This window comes from Cervus elaphus, chromosome 12, assembly GCF_910594005.1.
Source record: "Cervus elaphus chromosome 12, mCerEla1.1, whole genome shotgun sequence".
NCBI lineage: Eukaryota > Metazoa > Chordata > Mammalia > Artiodactyla > Cervidae > Cervus > Cervus elaphus.
In genome coordinates, this window is record NC_057826.1 from 18456413 (window position 1) to 18479968 (window position 23556).

At 47.3% G+C, this 23556-nt stretch overlaps 1 protein-coding gene across 6 annotated transcripts in view; it reads left to right on the forward strand.

Annotated features, from left to right (window-relative positions):
- The window catches only part of DPF3 (double PHD fingers 3), a 303432-nt gene that overhangs the window by 203965 nt on the left and 75911 nt on the right, over nt 1–23556 (forward strand). For 4 of the 6 annotated variants that reach the window (XR_006343955.1, XM_043919911.1, XM_043919909.1 and 1 more), the window contains exon 8: nt 18538–18666. Coding sequence is in view for 4 of the 6 variants with exons in the window: in XM_043919911.1 (XP_043775846.1) it covers nt 18538–18666 (129 nt within the window). In the remaining 2 variants the exon portion in view is untranslated. Of the gene's footprint in view, nt 1–2570; nt 2627–18537; nt 18667–21541; nt 22942–23556 lie in introns of those variants that run through there. The other 2 variants (XR_006343956.1, XM_043919912.1) reach the window with 2 other exon arrangements.

A 23556-nucleotide genomic window follows, 5' to 3' on the forward strand; every position in this document is an offset into this window, starting at 1 on the left:
GCGGGGGATCGAAGGTGACAGCTCGCAGCAACCCGAGGTCTCAGCCTGCGATCCTCCCTTGGCAAGGCTTTTGGAGCTGGGGGAGGGAGGCAGGAACGCTCCATCCGGGAGGCTCATCTCCAGCCCGCCCCCCGCCCCAGGAAAGGTTCTGGATGCCAGCGAGGTGGGAATGCTGACTTCTCCCGCTTTGAGCAGAGCTGCAGGGGGACCCCAGCTGCTTGTGAGCACAGGCCTGTGGGAAAAGCCGCCCTTACAGATGCTGGAGATGTCACGAGCATCCGCCTTTGCACCACCTGCAGCCGCAGAGACCTTTTGACTTTGGTCCTCCTGCTGTCTCTTGCGCATCCCCCCAGCTGCGTCTCCAGCAAAGCCCATTGCTCGTCCCTGCTCCTGCGTTGCTGGAAGGGCAGAGTGGAGTGCTGGAACTGGCTCTGACTGCCCCCAACCCCCGCCCCACCCCCCGCTCCAGGCTGCCCTGGGGCCTCTCCTTCGTCCTCCCACCCCTCCCAGCTTGGCCGCCTTTGTTCTTCTCCTAGGCTCGAATTTTCTCCTGAATATATGCTGTGTGCCTCTGTGGTACATCTGTCCCCTTTGTCGAGTGCCCTTCTCTCTCTGCCTCAACTCCAGGCAGTGCAGGGCTGTGGGAGCTCAGACACCCCTCCTTGGGAGACAGGACTTTTCTGATGGGGTCCTCCCTGCCTGAGCTGCCACCCTTCTCCTCCCTATAGGAGGCTGGATTCTTCCTACTTCTTCTATTGATATTTCTCTGACCACCTTCATCTACTTTCTTCTTCTTTTTAAAAAATATTTTATTTATCTGGCTGTGCCGGGTCTTAGTTTTGGCACATGGGATCTTTAGTGGCATGATCTTTAGTTGATGTGGGATTTAGTTCCCTGACCAGAAATCGAACTTATGCCTCCTGCCTTGGGAACAAGGCCTCTTAGCCACTAGACCCCTTCATCTACTTTCTACAAATGCCAATCACCATGTATGCACATGTGTGCCTATATGCATACAGACAGATACACACACACACACACACACACACACACACACACAGACTGTATTTATGTGAATAGATGGAGGGAGGGTTTGGGCAGGTTAGGACTCTGAGAGCTGCCACTCAGAGGCGTCCTGTTGTGACTCCGTCAATGTCACCCTGGTAAAGAGGGTAGCAGCAAGAGCACCGGGTTACAATTCAAAACTCCTTTGACACAGGCTCACAATGTCAAAGCTCTTCTTGAATTCCTTTTTATCTTCTCTGCACAGTGGTAATCTATTACAGACGATGTTTTCAAGGTACCTTTCTTTAGGGGTGGTGTGGGTATGGGCATTTCTGAGGTCATGGACCCGTATGAAAAAGCTGTGTGAATAAATTCAGTCTAGTATATTAATCAGTCCGTCCATCCATCTATCCATCCATCCACCCATCCACCCATCCATCTGTTGGTTTAATGACCATGTATCAAATACTGTCTTGGTCCCTGTCCTTGAACAGCACGCAGTCTTGAGCAGGGATGCGTAATAGGGTTTGTATAGAGTCTGGTGAAGGAAGCCAAGGGCTCAAGAGCACACTTTCTACTCCAAGGGCAGCAGTGCTTTAAGTGTGACTTCAGCATCACCTGGGAACTTGCTGGGAATGCAGTTTTTTGGCTCCACCAGACCTTCAGAAACAGACTCTGAGGGTGCCGGTCAGCAATCTGTGTTTTTTTTTTTTTTAACAATTTTATTTATTTATTTAATATATTTTTTGCCTGTGCCAGGTCTTTGTTGCTGCACACAGGCTTTCTCTAGTTGTGACAAGCAGGGGTACTTGCTAGTTGGGGGCCGCAGGCTTCTCGTTGCTGGTGGCTTCTCTTGCTGTAGAACACAGCCTCTAGGGTGTGTGGACTCAGTAGTTGTAGCTCCCGGGCTCTGGAGCATTGGTTCAATAGTTGTGGCACATGCGGCCTTAGTTACTCCATAGCATGTGAGATCTTCCTGGATCAGGAATCGAACCCATGTCTCCTGCATTGGCAGGCAGATTCTTTACCACTGAGCCACCAGTGAAGCCCCAGCAATTTGGTTTTTAAAAAGTCCTGCAGGGCAATGAAAGTGTCAGAACATTAGAACATTTAAAAAGCATGAGGGGATTTGCAAAGGCTTCCCTGAGGAGGTGACCTTCAAGTTAGCCCTTGAAGAACGAGGAGAAATTGACTGGGTGGGAGAGAGCTTCCCAAGCACAGGGAACTGTGTGCACAAGGGCAGAGGTGTGAAGTAACATGTTGCGTTCAGACACTTAATAGTAGTTGGGTTTGACAGTGGCATTGGAGAAATGGTGGAAACATGGGCAAGGGCCACAGCTTTAAGTATCTTCTTTGTCAGGCTGGTTAGTTGTCATCCTATAGGGAAAAGGAGACTTTATTTTCTTGGGCTCCAAAATCACTGTGCATGGTGACTGCAGCCATGAAATTAAGACACTTGCTTCTTGGAAGGAAAGCTATAACAAACCTAGACATCATATTAAAAAACAGAGAGATCACTTTGCCAGCAAAGGTCTGTATAGTCAAATCTCTGGTTTTTCCAGCAGTCATGTATGGATGTGAGAGTTGGACCATCAAGAATGCTATGGGCTGAAGAATTGATGCTTTCGAAATGTGGTGCTGATGAAGACTCTTGAGAGTTCCTTGGACTGCAAGGAGACCAAACCAGTCAATCCTAAAGGAAATCAACCCTGAATATTCATTGGAAGGACTGATGCTGAAGCTCCAATACTTAGGCCACCTGGTATGAAGAGCTGACTCATTGGAAAAGACTCTGATGCTGGGAAGGATTGAAGGCAAAAGGAGAAGGGTGTGGCAGAGAATGAGGTGGTTAGATAGCATCCTGGACTCAATGGACATTAATTTGAGCAGACTCCAGGAGACAGTGGAGGACAGAGGCACCTGGCCTGCTGCGGTCCACAGGGTCTCAACGAGTTGGACATGACTTAGTGACTAAACAACAACAAAGGAAAAGGAGAACCGTGACTAGAAGTAAGAATAAATGATTTATAAAGAAATATATGTGGCATATTATTAATTGTTGGGCTTCCCTGGTGACTCGGCTGGTAAAGAACCTGCCTGCCAATGTAGGAGACACAAGAGATGGGGGTTCGATCCCTGGGTTGGGAAGATCTCCCGAAGAAGGAAATGGCAACCCACTCCAGCAGTCTTGCCTAGAAAATTTCATGGACAGAGGAGCCTGGCAGGCTACAGTCCATGGGGTTGCAAAGAGTTGGACATGACTGAGTATGCATGCATGCGCACACACATACACGCACATTATTAATGGTGGTATGGCATCGCTTTCTTATTTAAAAGCAGAAATGATTGTAAAATGCTCTCTACAACATACTTGGAGCTTCTATGAAGGAAATATGTTTTAATGTGTGGATCTATAAAATTTATTCCAAGCCTATGTCTCAGGTACCTGGCATGGAAGTCGGGTTGCCCTCAGCCCCAAAAGGGCTCAGTCTTCTGTTTAATAGCGGTGGCCTGGCATATAGCTAGGCTCTCAATATCTGTCAAGAGAAGAAAAGTCCCCACCCCAGTGTGCCTGTGGAGGGCATGCTGTACTTTGCAGAACTGAAAGAGGAGAGCCGAGTTGATTAAGGGTAATGTCGGCTGATTAGATAATCTGAAAATTAGTCTGATAATGTGCAAATTATCTAAAAGAAGCATATGATGTCATTGCTACACTGATGGGGAAGATGGAACAGATGTTAGTCTTCTGACATCTCTGTCCTCCAGCATATGGCCCAGGGGCAGCGGATACAGCTTCAAGAGAGAGAGTGAAAGTTACTTTTTGCATGGGCTTAAGAATTTTGGATCACTCTGAAAGGTGCCTGAGAAGCTTTATAACCCACACAACCCACCCTACCACTCACCCAACCTTGATGCAGGAAGTTCAGGCTTTGATCCAGGGCTCTGTCTGAAAAAGTCAGCTGCTTTTCGCTCCCTAAAGAGCAAATTTGGAACACGGGTGTTCCTTGGGTGAATTATTATTTCACTGAACCGTTATAGATTCCAAAGCAAAGAGGAATCTGAGGGGTTGCTCTGGCCTTGAAGGTATACTTGGAGTCAGCTCTCCAAACCTGTGGATCATCCACACTCTGGACCCTGCGGCTGAGAAAATGGCATTGGAATTGGCCCGGCCAGTGTGTGGATCATGACTTGGCCACCTTGCCATCTTCTGTGTGTGTGGATGTGGGTCAGTTACTTACACTTCTCTGCTCCTTTGTTGCCTCATCTGGGAAACAGAGAGGACAGTCTTTCTGCCCCTGTGGGGTTGTTGTGTCTCCAGGTGACGCAGGTGTCTGGCACTTGGCCCTCTTGCTAAGAGTGCCTGCATCCCACCTCCGTGCCCTTCGGGTCAGCAGAACTTGTCCAGACCACAGACCGATGATCTGAGTCAGGGTCTGTCTGTGGCCATGTGATGCTGAGAAACTGACTGCCTATGGGGGTCTCACTGGCCTCAGGCAAAACTATCAGAGCCTGGCTCAGTCCTGGCACAACCTTTGCTAACTCTTAGATATGGTACAACAATCCTTCCACATAAGCCAAACATGAGTGTTTATTGAGGACTTACTGGGCATACACCCTCATGGGGCCAAGTGTAACTGGGGCTCCCAAAAAACAGAACATGTAGTCTTGGCCCCAGGAAATGAGACGGATACCAGACACCAGGTAGGAGGAAGCTGTGGGGTGGAATCTAGCCGGTGTCTGGCCCTGAATTTCCCATCCTGTTTCCCCAGCCACTTGCCTTTCTGTGAGCCTCTTGTTTCTCTCGCATTTTTGGCCTAATTACCTAGAATGTTCAGGATTGAAGAGTTCCATGTCCTGATCAGTGACAAGGACGATAATAGTTGCTGACATTCCTTGAAGGTGTCAGACACTGTGCTAGGCGTGCCATGTTTATCTCATTCATTCCTCACAGTAACCTTATAAGGTAGGTGCCATGTCTCCTAGAGGACACCAAGGCACCCAGAGACCGAGGGATGTGCCCTTGGACATGTGCCCTTGGAGCATGAATGTGAATTCTCCAGTCATGTGTCGCTTCTTGGGAAAGCTTACTTATTTATTACTGTGATATATTTTTCCTGCCTTTTCAGAAATAAAGTTGTTTTACAGAGGAAAAGAAAGTGAGAAAGACATGGTGGAATATCTAATGGTACCAGACACTTTATACACATCATGTCATGTGACGTCTGCAAGTCCATGAGGCACATGCCTCTGATTTTATGGATGAGGAAATGGAGGCTCAGAAAGGTTTAGGAACTTGCCCCAGGTCACACAGCAAGATGAGAAGCTGAATGTGAATGTGCTTAATTTGGACACCATTCAATTATGTCAGGATACTGGAACCCCAAGTGATGGATCCCAGTCTTAACCCGGGATGTTTGTCATGGTCCTACTGATGACCCTTAATTTTCCCCTATAGGTCAATTATCAAGTGCATGATATTGCGTAGTGACTTTTCAAAAGAAATGAATGTATTAATGGGCAATATCAAAGTCAGCCTGGGTTATATAACAAAATACTATAGACTGGGTAGCTTAAACAATAGGAATTTATTTCTCACAGTTCTAAAAGTGTCTTTTAGATGGATTGGTGTCTTGTGGGGACTCTCTCTTTGGGTTGGAGATGGCTATCTCTTTGCTATATCCTCACATGGCCTTTTCTTGGTACATGTTGCTGCAGGGCCAGGTGAGCTAAGTCCCTTCAGTCATGTCCAACTCTTTGTGACCCCATGGACTGTAGCCCACCAGGCTCCTCTGTCCTTGGGATTCTCCAGGCAAGAATACTGGAGTGGGTTGCCATGCCCTCCTCCAGGGGATCCCAACCCAGGGATTGAACCTGTGTCTCTTATATCTCCTGCCTTTGGCAGGTGGGTTCTTTACCACTGGCACCATCTGGGAAGCCCCACAGGTTGGTTGAGAGAAGCAAAGTCTCTGGTGTCTCTTCTTATAAGGACACTAATCCCCACCACGAGGGCCTCATCTCTCGATGCCATCACGCTAAGGGTGAAGACTTTAACATGTGCATTTTAGGAGAGAAACAATTCAGGCCATAGCAGGCATATTTAATCTTCAAAACAAACTTCAGCTATTTATGACGTTATGTGGAATCTCCTTTACAAATTCTGCTGGAGACTTGTAAATGAGTTTTGCTCTGGGAAAAAAAAAATCACACATCTCTCAGTTCAACCATTTTCCTGCATCTTTCTCTCTCATTCTATGTCTCAGTCTTTCAAAGTTCTTTTTAATCTCTTTCTGACCTTGTTCTTTAAAAAGGTAATGCTGTACCTAAAGTGAAAACCCTAGGACTCATCCTTGGTTCTGTTTTCCTTCACCACCCATATTGGTTCCCCTTTCAAAACATACCTCAAGTCAGTCTCCCTTCTTCCATCTCTAGCACCACCAGCTTCAGCTCCTGCTTGGATCATTGCAACTTCCTTATTGGTCTCTCTGCCTTTATTCTTACCTCTCATAGTCTCTTCTCCATGGAGTAGCCAAAGTGGTCTTTTAAAAGTATAAGGTAGATTATGCCATGCCATGCTCTCAAAACTTTCATCATACTTGAATACAATCCAAACTCTTCACCTTGAGGGCCCATATTTTTGCTTCTCAAAGTGTGGTCAGCAGTTTCAGCATCGCCTGGGACTCAGGTGACCAACTTGTCCAGGTTGGCCGAGGACATTCCCAGTTTTAGACTGAAAGTTCTGTGCCCTGAAAACACCTCAGTGGCAGGCACACCTGGATAGCTGGCTACCCTGTGGGGGAGCTTATAAGATATGTGGATTCTTAGGGCCTTCCTGGGCCTATGAATCTTAATCTGAATTTTAATGTGATCCCTAAGTGGTTTGTTTGCACTACACTCAAATTTGAGAAGCCCTAGCCTCCAGGGACTGCTGGCCACTCTGACTTGACTTCCCTCGGGTGTGTGGTTGTATGTGCCTATGGCAAGGTAGTATCATGTGGGCCAGCTAAGAGCCCCACTGCCTGGGTTCAAGGCCCATGTAGCTTGACCTTAGATAAGCATCCTTGTGCCTTATCACCTGTGTGAAATGAGAACATTTATGCCTCCATTCGTTCTCCATTGCTTCAGTCCTATCTGACTCTTTACGACCTCATGGACCATAGCCCGCCAGGTTTCTCTGTCCATGGGATTCTCCAGGCAAGAATACTGGAGTGGGTTGCCATGCCCTCCTCCAGGGGATCTTCCCAATCCAGGGATCGAACATGAGTTTCCTGCATCTCCTGCACTGCAGGCAGATTCTTTACCACTGAGCCACCAGGGAAGCCCTAATGCATCTACACCACAGGGTTATGTGATGGTGAAATAAGTGAATTCATATACAGTACAGCACTGATGGAAGATGTGTATGACGCAATGTGATATGTCTATCACGTGTCTCAGTAGAGCTGTGGTCCTCCAGCTTGAGCGCGTCAGGAACACCTGTTCCTTAAACACACACACACTGCTGGATCCCACCCCAGAATTTTGGATTAGGTAGGTCTGAGGTGGAGGCCTAGAATTTGCATTTTTAAGAAGTCCCTGTGTGAACCACTGCCTTAGAGAGGTAGAGCTTTCGAAAACAGCTAAGCAATCAGTGTTTCCCTTTAATTCTTTTTTCTTTTGGAAGCACTGAGTCATGTAACCAGGAATAATGTGGCACTGTTAAATCTAGGGGGAACTTGGTTTTCACCCTTTTCCTAGGACTCTGTCCTACTGCAGGCAATGTCTGTGTGGCTCCCAGCACCCACTTCCCGGCTTGCTTTCTGGGTGTGGTCCTCGTCTGGGCCCTTATCCCCGGGCTGGCCTGCCCATCAGCTCCATGGTCCTTGACTCTCTCCACCTCCTCAGGTCTGATGCTTGGGGCTCATCCTTTTCTTTTCCCTGAGTACTACTTTTCAGTTTGAAGGACACAGAAAATGCTGGTCCTTGGCAGACCAATGGGGTTGACAGGCGAGTCCCGTGGAGGTGGTGGCGAGGAGGGGTGGAGAGGGGCAAGGCAGAAAGGAAGAGAGGAAGGGAGCTTGTCGAGTTTTGCCATCATGTTAATAATATCCTGACGAGTAAAGCGGACCAGGCTTCTCCTGCTCGACAGCACCAGGATGGTCTGCCGTTCTCTCAGGGGAACGACGCCACTTCATTCACAGCCCTTCTGACATTGTTCCTCTCAAGTGAAACGTTCTCCCCCTCAGCTGACTCGTTTGGTGGCAATAACAAGTTGCTACGCCAGGGCACGAACTGACCCACATGACCTGCCGCTGGAAAATGGAAACGTCTCCTTGTGCTTTTCCTTAATCAGCACCGAGAAAAGTAATTCATTTTGCTTCGTCTTTTTCTCACTCTTCCGAAGCCTCGGTGACAGACCCCGGGTTGCTGGCCTAAGGCTGGAGCACAAATGACATTACTGTTGGGTCATGTGACTGTCCAGTCCCAGAACTGGGGACGTGGGACCCAAACTCCTGGCAAATGGCAACTCTAAGCAGACATATCCATTAAGATGGAGACATCAGTGTGAACAGACACATGCTTTCTGATTCTACAGCACAGTGTCTTGGAGTAAATATTTACAAGGTCTGTGTCTAACGGTTTGAATCTTGTGTTCTATAAGGACAGAGGGAAGAAGACAGATAAAAAGAAGGTTGGGATGACTGGCATACACTTAACATTTTCAGGAAGATTTTGTAGCCACCAGAGCACATAGTAAGTCAGGGCCTAATGTTCTCAATGGCTACTTCAGCGCTCCTGGCAAGACAGCAAACATGGGGTTCAAGGGGCCCTGGGAGATTGAGACTGGGACTGAGACTGGGAGTTCTTAACTCCTTCCATCTTGGCTTTCCAAGAAATGCCTAAGGGAGAGGCTTCCCGCAGGAGGGCAGACCTGTTGACTTTCTCCACCACTGCTTTTTTCTCTCTGATGGCCCTCCACCCAGTCTTTATGTCCCCCGTGACAGCCAGGACTGATGCTGGCAGTGCCTTAGGACGGTCAGTCAGTGCTCAGGAGACGCTTTGCATCCCCTGAATTCCTGATCTTTGACTTCCCTTTTCCTGGCAGTTGTTTTTTTTTCCTCTTCCAAAAGCCTCTGTGAAGATTTGCCCATCCTTTCATTAAGTATTTATTGTCAGCTCTGTGTCAGTCACGGTGTCAGGTGCTGGGGATTCAGAGATTAAAGACACTGCTCCTGCCCTCAGGGAGCTCATGGCTAACATGGAGAGAGATGCGTACACAAATATGAAGTAGGGATGAAAGGCTGAGTTCCTCGGGGTTTGGAAAAATTCGCTTTTCTGTCTCTTCTTTCACCCTATTATAATCCTCGGATAATAGGCCTAAAGGGGGCCTTAAGACGGCATCTCGTGTATTCCCTTGCTTCTGGATGGGCATGCATTCAAACAAACCTGGGCCAGGGGCATCTTCCCAGGTGCAGAGGCCTCTCCCGAGAAGGCTGCTCCTCCAGCCAGGCCTTCTTCACCTGTTGAGCTGCGCTCGTGTCCAGCTTTCTGACAGCAGTGTGCTGCCATTTCAGCTCCTGTCTCCCGTTGTCCTTGACAATATGGAGTCTGGTGATTTAGGTCTATCCATAAACCCGAAGACTTATTAAATCAGCCCTCAGCCTTCTTGTCTCCAGAAGGACTAATCTGGGGGCCTGGAGTCATTCTGCCTTAGCAGCACCGCTCCCAAGTCCTTGTCACGCACTCACACTGTGTTCAATGCCAGGTGGCAAGATGGTGCATGAGGCCTGGCGGTCATGTGCTGAGTGGATCCGAGTGTCTGTATTCCCCTGGGCTCCCTGGCTGCCCCATCTTCCACATTCATGGAGGAGGGCATCATTCATCTTCCCTCTGGAGCCCCGGGGTGGGACCGGAGTTCCAATAGGTGGCCAAGAGGAACCAGACTGAATGGAATCCCAACATTTTTATTCCTGGGATCTGTGGGATTTATTTTTCCATCAGTTCTAGTGAAGCAGTGAAAAAAAGGTGTCAGGCCTTGGGGATAATTTATATGAGTAAACACGTAAGGAGTAGGGTGAGCAGGAGCATGAGAATTAAGGCCATTTATCCAGGCTTGGAGGCTCTGTGTGCCCTCTGGTCCAGCCTTCCTCGCAGTCTTTATCTCATCACTTTAACCCTCTCCTGGCTCTGCTCCACTTGGGCCCGGAATGGATCTCTTCCCAGCCCCAGCCTTCCGCCGCCTCCCCCTCCCCTCCCGGGTCCCTCATTAAAGGCTTGGTGGAAGGGAGCAGGCAGCGGCGGTGGCCTCCAGCTGAGGCCTGCTCGCTGATTCCGAAGGGAAGGCACGTTGGCTACCCCCCCACACCTCCCGCCCCGTCTCTGCGGCTTCCTCCGCCAGCCCGGCCTGTCCCGCGTGCCCTGTGTGGCCAGCCTGGGGCCGCCTTCCACCTTCTCCCTCTTTGCCTCTCGCTTCCCTTTAACTCCGTCCTCTGAAGATGCGCTCTGCACAGCCACATGGCACCAGGCTAGGATGCTTTACACTTGAGAGATGAAGTAATAACAGGTGGCAAGACCAGAGGCTGCCAGAGCCCAGGATTCCGGTTGCCATGGCAACATGTCAGACCTGTGGAGGGACGGGAACTGTCAGCCGTGGAGGGTGGCGGGGCGGGGAACGAAGGAGGGGTGGGGGGGCGCAGAGAGGCACAGCGCCTCCTGGAGGGCTCTTCTCCCTGCCCGCCCTGGGTTCCTTGAGCAGCTGCAGCGTCCTGCTAGCCGGCTCTGGCTGGACAGCTGCGGGCCTGGACTGGGGTGGGGCTGGGTGGTGGGCACGGAACACGGCCCCGAGGCTGTGCACCCTGGCAGGTGGTCGGGGCATCTGCTCGGGATGTGAAGTCTTGCTTTTGTGGATGTGCCATGGAGGAGCCTGAACTTCCGGCTGGCTTCCTTCTTCCCTAGGACCCTAGTGAGGAGGCTCTGGTCTCAGCGGAAGCAGGTGAAGGGCTGTTGCTGGTGGCCAGCCTGTGGCCTCCATGCATTCTTCTCCTGAGTGGCAGGCGCGTCACTGCAGAAATCAGACTGAAAGAGGGGCCAGGCAGCCCTATCTTGGTGGTAGTTCTGTGGAAGGTTTGGGGCCTTGCTTGCCCTTGCCACGTATCCTGGCTGAAGTCAGAGGTCCTGTGATGTGCTTCTGTACTCTTAACATCTTTCCTGAAAGATGGCTCACCCTTTCCCCAGTGTGCTGGTGGGATTATTTGGGACCTGGCTTCCTTTCTCTTGATTTGTTTTATCTGAATACTCCCTCCCACCTTCTGTTATTATTATTGTTTTACATTTTTTCATGAACTTTGTTCCTGATTTCCATTTTTTTCCTTTGAACTTTTTAAAGTTACCCCCCTCACCCCTCAGGTGAACCCCTGAACTCTCAAAGTGTTAGAAAGTGTTAGTTGCTGTCATGTCTGACTTTTTGCAACCCCATGGACTGTAGCCCACCAGGTTCCTCTGTCTATGGAATGCTCCCGGCAAGCATAATGGAGTGGGTAGCCATGCTCTCCTCTAGGGGATCTTCCCAACCCAGGGATCGAACCTGGGTCTCCTACATTGCAGGTGGATTCTTTACCATCTGAGCCATGAGGGAAGCTCTCTCAAAGCTCACTTTATTTTCTCAGCAGCTTCTTTGTTTCGCTTATATGATCTCAGGCCATGAACATTAATCAACAGAAAACCAAATTCATCATCGCAGACGCTGCCATCGACATACCACTCAGGTCTTAGGCCTCCCCGTCATCCTGTTCTATGAAGCGGGACTCAATTTCCCATAAGCAGAAGCGGAATGTCTACTTAAATACTACTGGCAAGGTCTGGGCAAGCTTCCTATTTATAGTAAAACCCTTTTTACAATGACCTCATAGATGGTGCCAGGAAATTGCTCACAGATGGGTCAGGCCAAAGGCCAATAAAGCCACAATGTGAGCTTCACTTTAAAAAATTCCTTCATGAGCCTCTGGAATCCTCTGGAGAAGTGTTTTCATGGAGTCTATGACAATAAACAGGGCCACCGGGATGGATTACTGTGGTAGAGACATTAAATGTAAGTTCAAAGGGAATTTCCGCGTTTATCAAGCCAATCTCAATACTTTTTATCGCTTTGGGCTTCCCAAGTAAAGTAATGGGTGAATCACGTTGACTTTAAAGAGATTTATGAAATATTTTATATGCAGAATTGGCTCTGGACTTCCTGGAGGCAGAGAAGTGTGATTAGAGACAGAGTCTCTGGGAACACTGACAACCCAGGGGGTGAATCCCACTTCCTCTGCTTCTTAACTAGGCCCTGAAGCCAGCCCCTTCATCTCTTTGGGCTTCAGTTACCTCATCTGTCAGATGCTCCCTACTTCACAAAAATGTTGTGAGAATCAATGAAATAGTATGTGAAAAGCATCAAGGTAAGATCTGTTACCATCTTGTAGTTGTCATATATGTCTGCTTCTTTATCTTCTCAAAAAGTGGTTGAACAGGGAGCTAAGTGGGTAGGCACAACCTGTTTTTCCCTTCTCAGGAGACAATCCTAGTCTTATACTTTCCTTGTGTGTCTGTGTATAGGACAATGTTGTACCTACTGTAATAGGGGTATCAGTTCAGTTCAGTTCAGTCGCTTAGTCATGTCTGACTCTTTGCAACCCCATGAATTGCAGCACGCCAGGCCTCCCTGTCCATCACCAACTCCCGGAGTTTACTCAAACTCATGTCCATCGAGTTGGTGATGCCATCCAGCCATCTCATCCTCTGTCGTCCCCTTCTTCTCCTGCCCCCAACCCCTCCCAGCACCAGGGTCTTTTCCAAAGAGTCAACTCTTCACGTGAGGTGGCCAAAGTATTGGAGTTTCAGCTTCAGCATCAGTCCTTCCAATGAACACCCAGGACTGATCTCGTTTAGGATGGACTGGTTGGATCTCCTTGCAGTCCAAGGAACTCTCAAGAGTCTTCTCCAACACCACAGTTCAAAAGTATCAATTCTTTGGTGCTCAGCTTTCTTCACAGTCCAACTCTCACATCCATACATGACCACTGGAAAAACCATAGCCTTGACTAGACGGACCTTTGTTGGCAAAGTAATGTCTCTGCTTTTTAATATGCTATCTAGGTTGGTCATAACTTTCCTTCCAAGGAGTGTCTTTTAATTTCATGGCTGCAATCACCATCTGCAGTGATTTTGGAGCCCCCCAAAATAAAGTCTGACACTGTTTCCACTGTTTCCCCATCTATTTCCCATGAAGTAATGGAACCAGATGCCATGATCTTAGTTTTCTGAATGTTGAGTTTTAAGCCAAGTTTTTCACTCTCCTCTTTCACTTTCATCAAGAGGCTTTTTAGTTCCTCTTCACTTTTTGCCATAAAGGTGGTGTCATCTTCATATCTGAGGTTATTGATATTTCTCTCGGCAATCTTGATTCCAGCTTGTGCTTCTTCCAGCCCAGTGTTTCTCATGATCTACTCTGCATATAAGATAAATAAGCACGGTGACAACATACAGCCTTAACATACTCCTTTTCCTACTAGGAACCAGTCTGTTGTTCCATGTCCAGTTCTAACTGCTGCTTCTTGACCTGCATATAGGTTTCTCAAAAGGCAGGGCAGGTGGTCTGGTATTCCCATCTCTTGAAGAATTTTCCACAGTTTATTGTGATCCACACAGTCAAAGGCTTTGACATAGTCAATAAAGGAGAAATAGGTGTTTTTCTGGAACTCTCTTGCTTTTTCGATGATCCAGCAGATGTTAGCAATTTGATCTCTGATTCCTCTGCCTTTTCTAAAACCAGCTTGAACATCTGGCAGTTCACGCTTTACATATTGCTGAAGCCTGGCTTGGAGAATTTTGAGCATTACTTTACTAGCACGTGAGAAGAGTGCAATTGTGCGGTAGTTTGAGCATTCTTTGGGATTGCCTTTCTTTGGGATTGGAATGAAAACTGACCTTTTACAGTCCTGTGGTCACTGCTGAGTTTTCCATATTTGCTGGCATATTGAGTGCAGCACTTTCACAGCATCATCTTTCAGGATTTGAAATAGCTCAATTGGAATTCCTTCACCTCCACTAGCTTTGTTCATAGTGATGCTTTCTAAGGCCCACTTGACTTCACATTCTAGGATGTCTGGCTGTAGGTGAGTGATCACACCATCGTGATTATCTGGGTCGTGAAGATCTTTTTTTGTACAGTTCTTCTGTGTATTCTTGCCACTTCTTCTTAATATCTTCTGCTTCTGTTAGGTCCATACCATTTCTGTTGTTTATTGTGCCCATCTTTGCATGAAATGTTCCCTTGATATCTCTAATTTTCTTGAAGAGATCTCTAGTCTTTCCCATTCTGTTGTTTTCCTCTATTTTTTTTGCATTGATCGCTGAGGAAGGCTTTCTTATCTCTCCTTGCTATTCTTTGGAACTCTGCATTCAGATGGGTATATCTTTCCTTTTCTCCTTTGCTTTTTGCTTCTCTTCTTTTCACAGCTATTTGTAAGGCCTCCTCAGATAGCCATTTGCTTTTTTGCATTTGTTTTCCATGGGGATGGTCTTGATCCCTGTCTCCTGTACAATGTCACAAACCTCGGTCCATAGTTCATCAGGCACTCTGTCTATCAGATCTAGTCCCTTAAATATATTTCTCACTTCCACTGTATAATCATAAGGGATTTGATTTAGGTCATACCTGAATGGTCTAGTGGTTTTCCCTACTTTCTTCAATTTAAGTCTGAATTTGGCAATAAGGAGTTCATGATCTGAGCCGCAGTCAGCTCCTGGCCTTATTTTTGCTAACTGTATAGAGCTTCTCCATCTTTGGCTGCAAAGAATAGAATCAGGGGTATAGTCTAGTGTTGTTCTTCCAGCAACCCAGGGCCCTTGGCTACCCACTCTTGTGTACTCTGGGAGCTAGCTAGACATGACCCAGACCAGATGACCAGTCAAGCCATTTGGACATGGACCAGCTCTTCTCTCTGGGGATTAGGGAAATAACCCAGACAGAGAGGGCTATTCAGGGTGACTGGTAACTGTGCCTCTGTCCTTGTAGGAGGAGCTCCTGAGGCATCCCTGGGCTGTTTACCTACCTCTCTGCCATCCTTTCCTAAGCTGTTCATCTCACACATCATTGTTAACCATTGCCTATGTGCAGGACACATTGGTTTTCTAACAATGAGTTGGATGTGTATACTCCCCTATCTGAAGGAGTAAATCATTGACTATGGGGGGATGAGGCAAGTGTACACATGTATGGACAGGGGGAAGGTCCCAGAAGTGACGTCAACAGCATGGTCTCCCCAAGGCCTGACTGGTCATTTCTGGCTAGAGAATTGGGAGAGCTCCATGGGAGAACCCTCGTCCTAAAACTAATCCTAAAGACCCCCAAAGGGTAAGAAGAGAACCAGATGAGAAAGCTGTTGGTTAGTCCATCCCATGCCATTTTACCAAGATGACGGAAGCTTGAGCTCATGTCATGAGAGGAGAGTAGAAATTGAAGCAGAAAGGATTTCACTGTAAAATGAAGTCTAACTGCTCACTATCACTTTCTACACTGGGCCCTCGCTGGGCTAAAATCGTACCCACCCACCTGGCCTGTCACAGCTGTACACACCGGGGTCTGCAGTTAGAAGTTTATCACCTTCTTCATCCCTTTAGCTGAGAGCTTTGTATAACCAGCTACTAACACAAACAAATATACGTGGAGACCCTGCTCTGCTTCAGTTTCTTTGGAAGCTTTGCTTCATCAGATGAATTCACTTCTCTTCTTTGGCCTTTTCCAAGTTGATTTCTCCACCACTGTCTGCTATGCTCTACTAGATTGTTTCTGAATTTTTTATTTCTTGCCAGGTTCAAGTCCCTAGTTTAATATGGTGTTCTACCATTGGTTGTTGGTGGTAAAAACTGTAAAGAATTATTTGGGCTTTCTTTTTTGTTTTTTGCTGCATAGGGTCTTAGTTGTTGTGCTCAGGGGCTTCTCTCTAATTGTGGTTCATGGGCTCTGGAGCATGTGGGTTCTGTAGTTGGTGGTACATGGGCTGTCTAGTTGAGATGTATGGGCTTAGTTGCCCTGTGACATGTGGGATCTTAGCTTCCCAAACAGGGATCGAACCCACATCTGCTGCATTGGAAGGCAGATTCTTTATCACTGGACCACCAGGGAAGTCCCTTTCTGGGCATTCTTATACTCTATATTCTATGTCTTCAATTTGATAAATCATAAGGGATACTGTATGTTGGAGAAAAACTAGATCCTTTGGTTGCTTACAGATTTTGTGAAAGGGGATAAGTCTGACATAAAAGGGAGTCCCTAAGAGAGCAGGAAATAAAAAGGTGATGAGACTGGGCCTCCTGAGAGGTTCGGTGTGATGATATACATGGGGTTCTTTGATCTCTCGTCATGCAGGAAGTTACCTAAGTTGTGATCGGCATTTCCACATTTTATATCTAGTTCATACCAGTCATGAAACTTAGCTTTGGTTGACACTCAACCCCTCCATTTGAAATAACCCACTTCTTTCTGTTCATCTTTTGATTGATTTCCATGATAGTTGCCTAATGAAGAAACCCTGAGTTTATTTGTTTCATAAACATACTTGGATTTCCTTGAGAGAGTTCTAAAATTGGTTAAGATGGCAATTGAGTGAAGAAGAAAGGGACTTCCTTCTGGGTTTGGGCAATGAATTTTACAGGCAGAGTAAACTTTTTGCGGATGTCCTGCTTTTTGGAGATTATTTGCAAAACCATTCTGTATGATGCACATCTGTCTTTGAGATGCAGTGACTGATGAAGAAAAACCCACATATCCGGAGGCCACAGGGTGGGGTCCCCTTCTCTGTTTACCCCAATCAGCCCCCACTTTTCTTGCAGAGAATTGTCTGCCTCCCTGAAGATGAAAATCAATGACTTAGAAACTGATTAAACAATCCAAATAGCAACTGATAAATGGATTAACCCTCTATAATGTAATTCTGTGAGCTTTTGTCTTCCGCCTTCCCCAGGTAAGTTTTTCTATTCCTGGAGGCAAAGAAGAGGCATGGAGGAAGCAGAGGCCAGGGGGAATCATATTAAAGTGGGTGAATCCGTTTATCACTTACTGTCTGGATGGTATTTCTGCTCACATATCTGCTTCCTTTTACAGATTTGTACCCTACGGGACCCTGATTAATGTTAGTCAGTGAATAATGAAAGATAGCGGCAGACGTTGGAATTGGGGAGGAGGAAGGTACCCTTGTGGTTTAGGCTGATCCCATAAACAGAGAGACTTTTCTTCTTTGTCACAGACAGGGAGTGTTAATATGACAAAGAAGTGTCCACAATAGGGATCGAAAAACAAGGAAAATGAAAGCATTTCTCCTCATACAAAGAACCTGTCCAAAGCTTTTTAACCAGCCCTTAGAAACTGAGATTTCAGTGCTTGAGGACATGTGCTGTTTTCACAAGGCTTTGTTTTGAAAAATCATGTCCCAAGATATTCCTTTGCTTTTGTGTAAGGCCTTTCAGCAAGGGTGCCTTGTGAAAACCTTACGCCTCAAGATATGCTCATTAACTCACCATTCAATCCAGTTTTTCAGTTGCTAAGTCATGTCTGACTCTTAGCGACTCTGTGGATTGCAGCACACCACGTTTCCCTGTCCTCCACTATCTCCAAGAGTTTGCTCCAGTTCATGTCCATTGAGTTGGTGACACTGTCCACCCATCTCATCCTCTGCTGCCCTCTTTTTGCCTACGGTCTTTCCCACCATCAGAGTCTTTTCCACTGTGTTGAGTCTTTGCATTAGGTGGCCAAAGTATTGGAGCTTCAACTTCAGCAATAGTCCTTCCAATGACTATTCAGGGTTGATGTCCAGTATAAGACTGAGCTAAGTGCCCAGTTCTGATATAGGGATCTGCTGATTAACTAGTCCTGGGTGCTTTCCACAACCAATGAGTCTGGACTTTAGGGAGATGGATGGGGCTGAACAAGATTGGACACCTATGTACCTGCCACCATGTGTATCAGAGTCCCCAAGAGCATCTTCAGGGTCTTTCCTGGAATGATTCCCTCATCCTTGCTTTTTTGTTTTCCTGTTCAGAGACAGAAGGAATATTTCCTAAACAGGAGCCTCTTTCCCTAGGTAGGGCAAGGCCTAGGTAGTGACCTTTCTCTTTCCCTATAGTCACAGCACCACTGATGGTTGTCTTCTGATGTTTGGACCCTGAGGGCTAGTTGTTCAGGATGAGAGAAGGTCACTTGACTCATAGGCTCTCTGGATGCTTCAGTGATCCAGGGATGCAATCAGAGAAGCAGGGTTGTTTCTCTACAAACATAGAACTGACAAATATTGCAAAAACCAAACTCGGCTCTGAATGGCTTGCAAGACATTAGTACCATTGAACTGAGGAGAATCATAAAACTTTGCCCAAGAAAACAACCTGGTTGTGACCAAACCTCAGATTCTAAACTTCATATTCTTTCTGGAGCAGATTCAGCCACACCAGTAAGAGAAGAGGGGCCAGTGGAGACTCACTTCAGCCTAACACTGGATTTTTAAAAAAATGTTTCCACAGCCCAGAAAGGACCAGATGGGACAGTCATTCCCAATAACTACTGTGACTTCTGCTTGGGGGGCTCCAACATGAACAAGAAGAGTGGGAGGCCGGAGGAGCTGGTATCCTGTGCAGACTGTGGACGCTCTGGTGAGTGTGGCCCCTTCTCTCATCGTGTGCCCGTAGACCAGGAACTCTTCCACTCTCATTCCCCTGCCATCTTGTCTGGGGCAGGGACTGAAGGGTGGGTCCAGAAGTGATGGTGGTGATTTTTCGAGTGCAAGGGGGATTTTCAGGTTATTTTGACTGTTTTTTCCTTCTTGAGCCTTAAGAACTAAAATCTATGTTCTGGGATCCAGGGAAAAGGGAAAGAAGAAGGTGTGGGCTTGTGTTTGTCCGGCCTTTCCATGAGGTGGATATTTCTTGGTGTGTGTTGTTATGGACGACGGTGAGACAGTGTGGAAACAGCTGGAGACAGAGGCAGTGTGCTTCCTCATATCGGGTGATGTGCACGTCACAAAAAGACGTGTTTGTTTTGTGGAAGTGCCTGGGGCAAACCGGAAGAATGTGGAGACATGAATGTTGAGAGAGCTGCCATACCTGGAGTTGTGGGGGAGTCAGAGACCCCTAGGCTTCTGGGTAGCAGCATAAATACCACCTCCATTGGCCACTCATCCCATTTTCTCATGTCGAAAACCAAAGAGAGCCTGGTAGACCAAGGAGGCAAAAGGGCAGGTGTTCTTAGGACTCTTCTGGAGTAGGCTTGGGATGTTTTGAATTTTCATCTTTAATCTATTCAAAGACTAAACCTGGTTTTGTTCTTTTGTTCTTAAAATGAGTTCAGTCTTCAGGCTTTTGTTTTGCTTTTTTCATGCTGGATCATGGTTGGCTTTTCATATTGTTTTGGGTTGTAATGAGGCTCAAGTGAAAGGCAGGGAGGAAAGTTTCAGACTCACCTTTAGTCTCATAATCTGCTGACTAGTAGATGAAATTCAGTTCTGCTGGGTGGTTAGTTCCAGCAGCTGGGAGTCAGGGCTCCTTCCCACCTTTCTACCCAGCATCTGTTCAACTCCTAGTCCCAAGAGAGGGCCTGAGATGACCATATCTGGCTTTACTGGCTCTGTCCGCAGACTTTAGCTTTTTGTCCTTTAATATTTGGATTGTTTAAGGTTTAAGACGGCAAATCAGTAATTTGGAAAAGCATTGTGGTTTCTGCTGCACGCAACCCCCCACATTTAATGCTTAAGGGCCCTGACAGGGTGGCCCATCTGTGCAATTCTGTCAGTTCCTTTACTTGCCAAATGTGATACCTAATGTTGAAATTTTTATTCTACTGGTGCCAGCTGAGACGAGGGGGCCCATGTGGTAGTGGACTCTGGGATTTAGACTCTCAAAAAGAAAACGAAGCAAATTCAGAAAGAAAACGAAGCAAATGAAATTCAGTTCAGCATTTTTTACGAGCAAGCGATCAGACAAAATCTCTACCACCAGAGGCAGAGTTTCTTGGTGGCATGATATTCTAGTCAGAATTGTATGGACTGCTGTGGGTTGAGGATGGGTTAGAGAGGGCAGCTTCAGAATTCTCAGTGAAAACTGCTGAGATGTCCCCTCTTCCTTTCCTACAAAAGGTGGGGTACTTGAATGTGATCCATGGGGGACCAGGAGTGGGGAGCTGGTTTTTCCTATCCAAAGCCTGTCTCTCCCACAGCCTTAACTCAGCTTATTCTTCCCAGGATCTGTCTGCTATGTGACCCAGGGGGCAGTTTTATACCAGCCTAGGTGTTCTCATTGCAGTCACCAAGGATTAGTTTTGGTGGATAATTTAGTCTGGGTCTGACTCTGATGTTCCTGAAATAGTTGACACCTGGGGAATAAACAGGTGGCATTAGCCCATGGGATATGCTTTGTTGAGGCAGGTGGGTGAATACTTCTCTAGGGCCTCCCTGGAGTCCTTCCAAGGAAGAGTGTGGAGCTCAGGAAAGCTGTCTTTTCCTTCCCATCTACTCCACTATCTACTTTTCCTGGGAGAAAAAATGAGATTCCTGAAACTGACACTGTAAGTGGAGCCTTGTGACCTCAACAGGGGGCAGGCAGTCCTGGGGCCCATTTAGAATGTGAAAGAGTTTGTACCCGAGTTTTCTAGATTTCAGGATACTGTCTTTTATTCAGCTTTGCCACCCCTAGTTCCCACTTTCTGAGTGCTCTGAGTTAGACTGAACAACCCCAGACTTTCTGGAATAACTTAGACCTGGGCGTGTTTAAGACCGGGAGCGTGCGTTCACGTGCCTGCATGCCTGTGTGCACACATGCGTGTTTGTGAATGCGCATGTGTGTGGGTGCAGGACACAGACATGTCCTCCAGGGGTAAACAAGACGAGAGGCTCTTTGAAGACCTACCACTTATCAGACTTTCCAACTTCTTTTTCGCTTTCAGTGCAAATGAACTACATGTTGTAAGGGCAGAATTGAAAGTGTTTGGGAAGAATGGGATTAGAAACGGGTAAAAATAAAAATAAAATGGATGGAGGCTTAACCACCTTGACCGGGTTATCTGACAGTAATACCTTTGTAAAGCTGGCTGTCAAAATGAAGGACAAGCATTGTGCAAAGAAACGCCAACTGAAAACACCAAAGAAATACCAACCAGGGCTTAAAAACCACCAAGAAAACTCCTTGTCTGGGGCGGGTGGAGCGAGCGTGCATGTGAATGTATGCTTTCCGAAGAGAAGAAGGAAAGAAAGATCGTGGTTGAATCTGGCGCTGTCAGAGCTACGGACAAATATATTGTGGTAGAGGTATCCCCAGATGCCTTTCTGGGGAGGGGAGAACCCTTTTCCTTGGAAATGTTGGCTTTGTCCTCTTACCCCAAACCCCTGTCACCAGGTGACGCACCCAGTTAATCCCTTTGGTGTGGAATGATGTATGATCTTGCTATTAAGAATAACACTGTAATAATGTATTAAGAATATTAATAATGCTGTCTGTTGCTTAACCCATGTGCTGATATATTCATCATACATGTCAGCTCATTTGGGAGGAGAAGGCAGGAAGGAGAAGGAGGCAGCGGCCGCAGCACGCACCACGGAGGACTTATTCGGTTCCACGTCAGAAAGTGACACCTCAACTTTCCACGGCTTTGACGAGGACGATTTGGAAGAGCCTCGCTCCTGCCGAGGACGTCGCAGTGGCCGGGGTTCGCCCACAGCTGATAAAAAGGGCAGTTGCTAAACGCACGGGACAGACTCTCTGGGCAATTAGCCATCACCCTGTGACTTTGGTCATTGTTCTGGTTCTGATTTTTTTTTTTTTAAGTGAAAGACAGTTTAGATTTTCCCTTCATCCTGGCTTTTTCCTCTCACCTTCCACACGTTCCTCTCTTCCTTTCCCTCTATTTAGGGTACGTACAGCAGAAGCACAAACTACTGAAAAGAAGCAGAACAAAAGAGCAGAATTAACAGTCCTTCAGAGAGACGGCATTGTGATGTACTATTTATTTTCCATAGATATGGGAAGTTAGGTGGATTAGCTCTTTTTTTGGGGGGGGGATCTTTTTGACCTGAGCAGAGTTGATTTCCTCAGTTTCCCTATTTATTGGCAAAATGAAGAGAGGAGGAACCTTGGGTTTGGAAACAAAGAACCAATAGTGTTTAAAAAGTGATTATTTATATATTCTAGCTATTATTAGTAGACCTCCTTTTTTTTGAGACAGTGAGGGAGAGAGAAGGGAAGTCAAATAAATGAAAGTAATATTCCACGTAGAAGAAAGCCTCCGTGGGGGAGGATTGATCCAAGGCGACCCCGTCGGGAGGAGGTCCTCGATCGGAGAGGGTGGCATCATCTGTACCCCATGGAGTCGGCGGCTCCCCACAGCAGACCCCTCCCCACTTCTCCTCCTCGACCTTGCCATCTTCCTCCCCATTTGCAAGAACATGTCAGCAGCTCCTGGGAAGCCGGGCCGCCCATGTGTGGCCTCCGTCCAGTGCCTGGGCCCCAACCAGCAGCGCCTGCGGGATCCTCTTCCTCCATCAGCAGAGCTGCTGTTTTGTTGTTGCTGGTTCTTTCCTCGCCTTCCTCCTGGCGAAGAGCGATTTCCAAACTCAGGAATGGACTCCGAGCAGAAAGTCATGGACTCAGCAGTGACAAAACCACCCGAGGATGCGCTCGTGGAAGAAAGAACGTTACCTCACCGTAGAGTTCCCTCTCCCCTCGCCCCTGTCTAAAAACATATAAATACCCATTGGATGATCGAGTCTCCCATATTTCTTCTATTTTTTATAGTGCCCTCCAGGCACTTTGTTTTATGTTTCCAGTAGCACCTCCTGAAATAAACCAAAGCAACACTTGCTCAAGGCCCCTGGGGTGATGAAGACCATCCACCTCGTTGCCAGTCCCAAGGATGAACAGCTGTGCGGTCCTTGTCCAAAGGTATGTCCTGGCTGACTTGTCTTATAATGAGGGGACACCATCCTAGTTGTTTTGTTTTCTTTATGTTTTTTCCTTCTTTCTTTTTTCCTTTCCCCTCTTCTAACTTGTCTTTTGTTTTTCTGGGTTCAGACCCCCTTACTCATGTGGGAGTGGCCCCTGGAGCATCTTTCTACCCAATCATCTACTGTCTGTGTGTGCATGCTTACTTATGTGGGCCCGGGCCTAGGTGTGGGAGCTGAGTCTTCTTGGACTCTGGAGGGCTCCATGTGGAGAATGGGGGCGGTTTTCAACTGCAAGAGAAATGGTTGGGGGAGTGCTTGGCTAACTGCCTCCTTTGGCTATGCCTGGAAGCAGAACCGAGGGAACTGAGGTCGGAGTTGGCTGCTGTCCTGGGGTAGGAGTGAGGGGACTGCATGTCTAGGGTGGAATTCTTTACCCTAGGTACCAGTTAAAAGAAGATCTCTGATTAGGTACTACATCCCAGTTGATGTGGAGATTCTGAATCCCCCCCAAGCGTGGTCAGGGTCTCCGGCCTTCACAAGAGTATAGGTGCAAAGACGTAGGCATGGCCCCTTGGCTTGGGTTGGGAGACCTAGGAGGCCACCCAGGCAATAG